This window comes from Giraffa tippelskirchi, chromosome 7 (genome assembly GCF_054371585.1).
Source record: "Giraffa tippelskirchi isolate mGirTip1 chromosome 7, T2T-mGirTip1v1.2.pri, whole genome shotgun sequence".
Lineage (NCBI taxonomy): Eukaryota > Metazoa > Chordata > Mammalia > Artiodactyla > Giraffidae > Giraffa > Giraffa tippelskirchi.
Window position 1 is genome coordinate 10,920,712 of NC_137281.1, and position 6,025 is coordinate 10,926,736.

The following is a 6,025-nucleotide window of genomic DNA, read 5'->3' on the forward strand; positions in this document are numbered from 1 at the left end:
AACTCACTAAATTTTTAAAAAATTGAAAGAAGAATTTTCCTTGTTCAAAGGACAACTAGACATGGAGTGGAAAGACAAGTTTCATAGACTGTGTGATCTATTTCTCCATGCAATCAAGGCCATTGTAATCAATCCTCAGAGAGTTACTGAATTTGAACTTTTCCTGTCCTTTATCTTATAGCAATTTCATAAAAAAACCCAGTGCTTTTGGATCCTTTCTCTAACCTTCTGATATGTATGAAAATTTTCTAAGACTCTAAGTAAGAGTCTTAAGAGACCTTAAGCAAGCCTCTGTAGATCACAACAAACTGTAAATTTCTTAAGGAGATGGGAATACCAGACCACCTTACCTGCCTCCTGATAAACCTGTATGCAGGTCAAGAAGCATCTGTTAGAACCGGATGTAGAACAACGGACTGGCTCAAAATTGGGGAAGTAGTATTCAGTATTGTCACCCTGATTATTTAACTTATATGCAGAGTACATCGTACAAAATGCCAGGCTGGATAAAGCACATGAGTTTGAGCAGGCTCCGGAAGTTGGTGATGGATAGGGAAGCCTGGCATGCTGCAGTCCATGGGGTCGCAAAGAGTCAAACAACGACTGAGCTACTGAACTGGATGACACTACTTTAGTAACGCGCATAATGAGGCCAGGACAGAGTAAGTAGCTACCACACAATTATACCCCTAGGAAGTGGCAGAACTGGCTGGTAATTGAGGGATGCCGGTTGAAGCGCCGGGAGACCTTCAAACCAGGCGACAAGCGACTGGGCAGTCCCCAAGCTGGGGCTACAGGAACTTCTCTGAACTGGAGGCTCAGCGGAGGGGAACACAAACTCCGCAGCCGGCGGCGGTTTCTCTTACTCTCTCTGAAGACGAGGGTCGGGGACTCGCTGGCTTCACAACCAAGATTAGCCGGCCCGGGAACTGAAAACACTTTCAACGGAACGGAAAGTGGGAGGTAACCAATCCCTCCTATAGCGAAAGCACCGCCTATCTACTAGAGAGCCCGTGGACCACTTCCCAGAATGCTCCAGCGGTCCAGAACGGAAGTGCTCTGCGCTACACGGACCTCGGACTACACGTCCCAGAATGCCCTAGAGAAGTGACGGCCACGGCCCCGCCCCCTGAAGAGGAAATGCTTCTGAATACCCTGAGCTTCTAGGTAGTGAATTCTAAAATGCCAGCACGGAGTTTGGCGAAGTTGTTCCGTTGGGGGGTGCTACTGTCTTTCTTGAGAATCCCAATCATTCTAGAATTGAAAGCTGAGCATCACTTTAGCCACGTTCAAGGGACTTGAGAGGAGGTTGGGGTAGGGATGAGAAGTCGATAGTAAAACCTGAAAGAGCTGCCCTATAGGAGTAAGTACAATAGGGTAATGGATCACCTTTGCTATGCTATGCTATGCTAAGTCGCTTCAGTCGTGTCCGACTCTGTGCGACCCCATAGACGGCAGCCCACCAGGCCCCGGCGTCCCTGGGATTCTCCAGGCAAGAATACTGGAGTGGGTTGCCATTTCCTTCTCCAGTGCATGAAAGGGAAAAGTGAAAGTGAAGTCGCTCAGTCGTGTCCGATTCTTAGCGACCCCATGGACTGTAGCCTACCAGGCTCCTCCGTCCATGGGATTTTCCAGGCAAGAGTACTGGAGTGGGGTGCCATTGCCTTCTCCGGATCACCTTTGGTGGAGACTAAAACCAAACTCCCAATCACCTCAATTACTTGAAATCGGATTAGCGTGAATCTTTTCTGTTAGTATCTAAAATCACTTAAGTCTCGGTTTCCCTGGTGGCTCAGACGGTAAAGCATCTGCTTATAATGCGGGAGACCCAGGTTCGATCCCTGGGTTGGGAAGATCCCCTGGAGAAGAAAATGGCAACCCACTCCAGTACTCTTGCCTGGAGAATCCTAAGGACGGAGGAGCCTGGTAGGCTATAGTCCATAGGGTCTCAAAGAGACGAACACGACTGAGCGACTTGACTTATCTGGTGGCTCAGATGGTTAAGAATCTGCCCGAAATGAGGGAGACCCGGGTTCGATCCCTGGGTTGGGAAGATCCCCCGCAGAAGGAAATGGCAACCAACTCCAGTGTTCTTGCCTAGAGAATTCGATAGACAGAGGAGCGTGGCAGGCTACAGTCAGTACATGGGGTCGCAAAGAGTCGGACAGGACTGAGCTACTGACACTCAAGCACTTAAAGGGAACAAATGACAATTCTCTCTAGGGAAGACAGCATTATCCAAGGTTTCAAATTATTCCTATAATTTAAAAATACATTAATATAGGGCAAAGTAGTCCTTGAAGAAAAAAGCATTATAAAATACACAAAGAAATAGTTTATAAATTTCAAACTACCAAGAATGGGATCACATAAAATATAAAGCAAACTTGGAAAAGCAAAACTGACAGAACCACAAGGAGAAAAATTCACTATCAGAATGGGAACTTTTAATACATAATTAGGAAGAAATGTGGAATATTGAAAGTATATACTAAAACATAAGCTGATTGTTAAAATGAAAAAATCGCCCCTTGGTAATTTAAAAAATAACCAAAAATACAGTAAGTGGATGGAAGCAAATGATGAAGAGATCTATGAAACAGAAAACAAACAAGGGCTTCCCTGGATGGGGAATGAAACTCCCATATACAGAGAGGTGTGGCAAAAAAAGAAAAACTTTAAAGGCAGTAGATTTCCAGCCCTTGACTTACCTCACTAAACTATACAAATTACCTTGAGAGTTGGTGGGTTATTTTGATATCTACTCAAAACAAAATGTAACATCTAATGCAAATTGAGGTAGCATGGACTTTCATACTCATATGAAGGTGTGGCCTAGGAAATGAATCTGGGAAACCTGCCTCTCACGTTATATAGATACTCATTTTTGCTGAGTCAAGTTCTTTAACCAAGCAAGTGTTAAACATCAGTGAAAAATGAACTAAGAGCTAGGAAATGGTATTCAAACCTCAACAAGTTGTTTCCATCATGCTATGTTCTTTCCCTAAGCACATCTTTTCCTTAGGGAATCTGATAAATTTTACCTCCAAGACTTACATATATTGACTCTTTATCTTCAGGTTTGCCCAGTCAGTTACCTTGGTAAACAATTAAAAACTCATTTTGTAAATTCCTTTCCCCCCATAGCTCAAGGTTCTTTGGGTCACAGTACCTGGAATGACTATTTTTCTGGGCTCCAAAATCACTGCAGATGGTGACTGCAGCCATGAAATTAAAAGATGCTTACTCCTTGGAAGGAAAGTTATGACTAATCTAGATAGCATATTAAAAAGCAGAGGCATCACTTTGCCAACAAAGGTCCGTCTCGTCAAGGCTATGGTTTTTCCAGTGGTCATGTATGGATGTGAGAGTTGAACTATAAAGAAAGCTGAGCACCGAAGAATTGATGCTTTTGAACTGTGGTGTTGGAGAAGACTCTTGAGAGTCCCTTGGACTGCAAGGAGATCCAACCAGTCCATTCTAAAGGAGATCAGTCCTGGGTATTCATTGGAAGGACTGATGTGGAAGCTGAAACTCCAATACTTTGGCCACCTCATGCAAAGAGCTCTCATTTGAAAAGACCCTGATGCTGGGAAAGATTGAGGGCAGGCGGAGAAGGGGACGACAGAGGATGAGATGGCTGGATGGCATCACCGACTCGATGGACATGGGTTTGGGTGGACTTAGGGAGTTAGTGATGGACAAGGAGGCCTGGCGTGCTGTGGTTCATGGGGTCACAGAGTCGGACACGACTGAGTGACTGAACTGAACTGAACCTGGAATGAACCAGTTACTTTTCTAATCAGACCAAACACTTGAAAGGACAAGCCACTACTCTGGATTATGCATCCATCAGCCCTGTAAGGAACAGAACTAAGATGTGTAAATTTCTACTGTTGGAATTAAAATAATCTTCTCGGCTGCATGGATTTATGCCTAAACTTCATTAGTTACAAAAGTTATACTAGCTGATATTCTGTATCTTTGAACAACCATATAAATTTCTTTTTCTAATTGATTCCTAGAGTTCTATTCCTTAACTTGGGCTATATATACCACATTTTCTTACTGTGAGGGATTAGTATGTTTAGTGATTTTCTATGTTTTACATAGTTTTACTACCTACAGTAGTAAATATATTTACTATAAATATCACAATTTTACTGTAAAATTGATGCTTAATGAAAAATTAAAAATATGGAATCTAAAATGTGGAAACTCTCTGAAAATCCTGTCACTGTTTACATGAGGGTGAATATCCTTTTACAGATGACAGGATGCATTAACAAACACATGTTTTAAGCTGTGTGACGTCCCTAAACTACATCAGCCTGTTACATGCTTTTGTCCTGAGTCTTGGACATCTTTTTTCTAGATGTTTTCATATACCAAGATGTATTTAAATAAACTCCTACTGAATATTTATTTCACTTTTACAAAATTTAGCAGCATCCTTGATGTGCTACTCACCTTTTCTACTTGAATCTCTTAATTATAAGTTCCGCTTCTATGATTTCTATCATAGAAGTCACATCCTGTATTTTGATATATACTTGCCAACTTCTCTTCAAACAGCAATTTTTCAATCCATTGCTAGAAAAAGTGTGCAAGTCAGTCATTGAATCAATGTATTTGATGAAATGACCAACTTCCAACAAATAATTGTTTTCCTTTTATTTCAGGCCAGGAAGGAGTAGTAATGGGGTAGAGAACTTGATGAAAGTAATCTACTTTATAAACAGCATCTCTTCTCAACTTAGGAAGTCTTGAAAGTTAATGCTAAGACCTTTGGAAGACGATCACATCAAAGCCTAGATGGAAATGTGGAGAATAAAAAACCAACAATTGATTCATTTACTATGAAATGTTTGTCCTTTGTCACTGTCATTAATAACTGACTTGAAAAAAGAATCAATAGTATGTTTTCTGTACCGCAAGATCAACAATCCGTTTTTCAGTAAGTCTATACTGTCACAAGGGCTTCCCTTGTGGCTCAGCCGGCACAGAATCCTCCTGCAATGTGGGAGACCTGGGTTCAATTCCTGGGTTTGGAAGATCTCCTGGAGAAGGGAAAGGCTACCCACAGTATTCTGGCCTAGAGAACTGCAAAGATTTGGACATGACTTAGTGACTTTCACTTCACTTCATACTGTCACTGAAGGTAACTGAATTTGTACTGAATAAATCTGACAGAATACCAGACAAACTCCAAGATGGTAAGATCCAACTGGAAGCAAGGCTAGGCGGACAAGAGGAGCTATCAAAATGGGACGATGTCAAATTAATACTGCAGACTGCAGTACTGAGTGGTTTACTTATACTTTTAACTCTTTGTCTCTCTAAATTACTTTTAAGGCCACATTTAATTACTCGTTCTGAATAAAACTTTTTATGAAATTTTGAGGGTGACTGCAATATAATTTATAAAACATTTTTCATTTACTGATTTAACAAATATTGAGCACCTATGAAGTATTACAGGTTTCCCTTGTGGCTCAGCTGGTAAAGAATCCGCCTGCAATGTGGGAGGCCTGGGTTCGATTTTTGGGTTGGGAGGATATACATTGGAGAAGGGAAAGGCTACCCACTCCAGTATCCTGGCCTGGAGAATTCCATGCACTGTATAGTTCACAGGGTCGCAAAGAGTCAGACACGACTGAGCAACTTTCACATGAAGTATTACTTGGCCATGCTCAGACTATGCAGATTCAGAAAATCTCTGCATTCATGGAGAGACTACTGGGTATCGAGAGTTCTAATGGGCATTAGTTTTGACCCATCCATCATACTTTTGTACAAGGCCTGATAAAATCATACTAAGTCTTCTCCCCTGAGTAGTATTTAATACTAAGGTCAAAGATAAACTGAGGCCCTTACTATACCCCTTATAAGGGATCTCTGTTACGTGGCCTTCTGACTACCGGGACATGTTGAGCTATGGTTAAAACACTGACTTTTTAATGAAACAAATGATTTTTTTTTTCTTTTGAACTTGACAACTGGAAGAATTCACATGACACTTGAG

General features: G+C 41.6%; 1 protein-coding gene, 1 long non-coding RNA gene and 1 other non-coding gene across 37 annotated transcripts in view; 2 read left to right on the plus strand and 1 right to left on the minus strand.

The window, feature by feature from the left end:
- Positions 1 to 1,082, minus strand: part of ZNF227 (zinc finger protein 227) — a 29,147-nt gene extending 28,065 nt beyond the window's left edge. For 31 of the 35 annotated variants that reach the window (XM_081515848.1, XM_081515847.1, XM_081515846.1 and 28 more), the window contains exon 1: positions 351 to 605. In XM_081515848.1, coding sequence (XP_081371974.1) covers positions 351 to 486 — 136 coding nt within the window. In that variant the 5' untranslated portion in view covers positions 487 to 605. Of the gene's footprint in view, positions 1 to 350; positions 606 to 866 lie in introns of those variants that run through there. The other 4 variants (XM_081515832.1, XM_081515842.1, XM_081515852.1 and 1 more) reach the window with 3 other exon arrangements.
- On the plus strand, positions 693 to 4,860 carry LOC145515468 (uncharacterized). Its single transcript, XR_014060895.1, has 2 exons — positions 693 to 1,167; positions 4,683 to 4,860. It is a non-coding gene; the product is annotated as an uncharacterized LOC145515468 (long non-coding RNA).
- Positions 1,782 to 1,853, plus strand: TRNAY-AUA (transfer RNA tyrosine (anticodon AUA)). The gene has a single exon. It is a non-coding gene; the product is annotated as a tRNA-Tyr (tRNA).
- Positions 4,861 to 6,025: the final 1,165 nt, after the last annotated feature.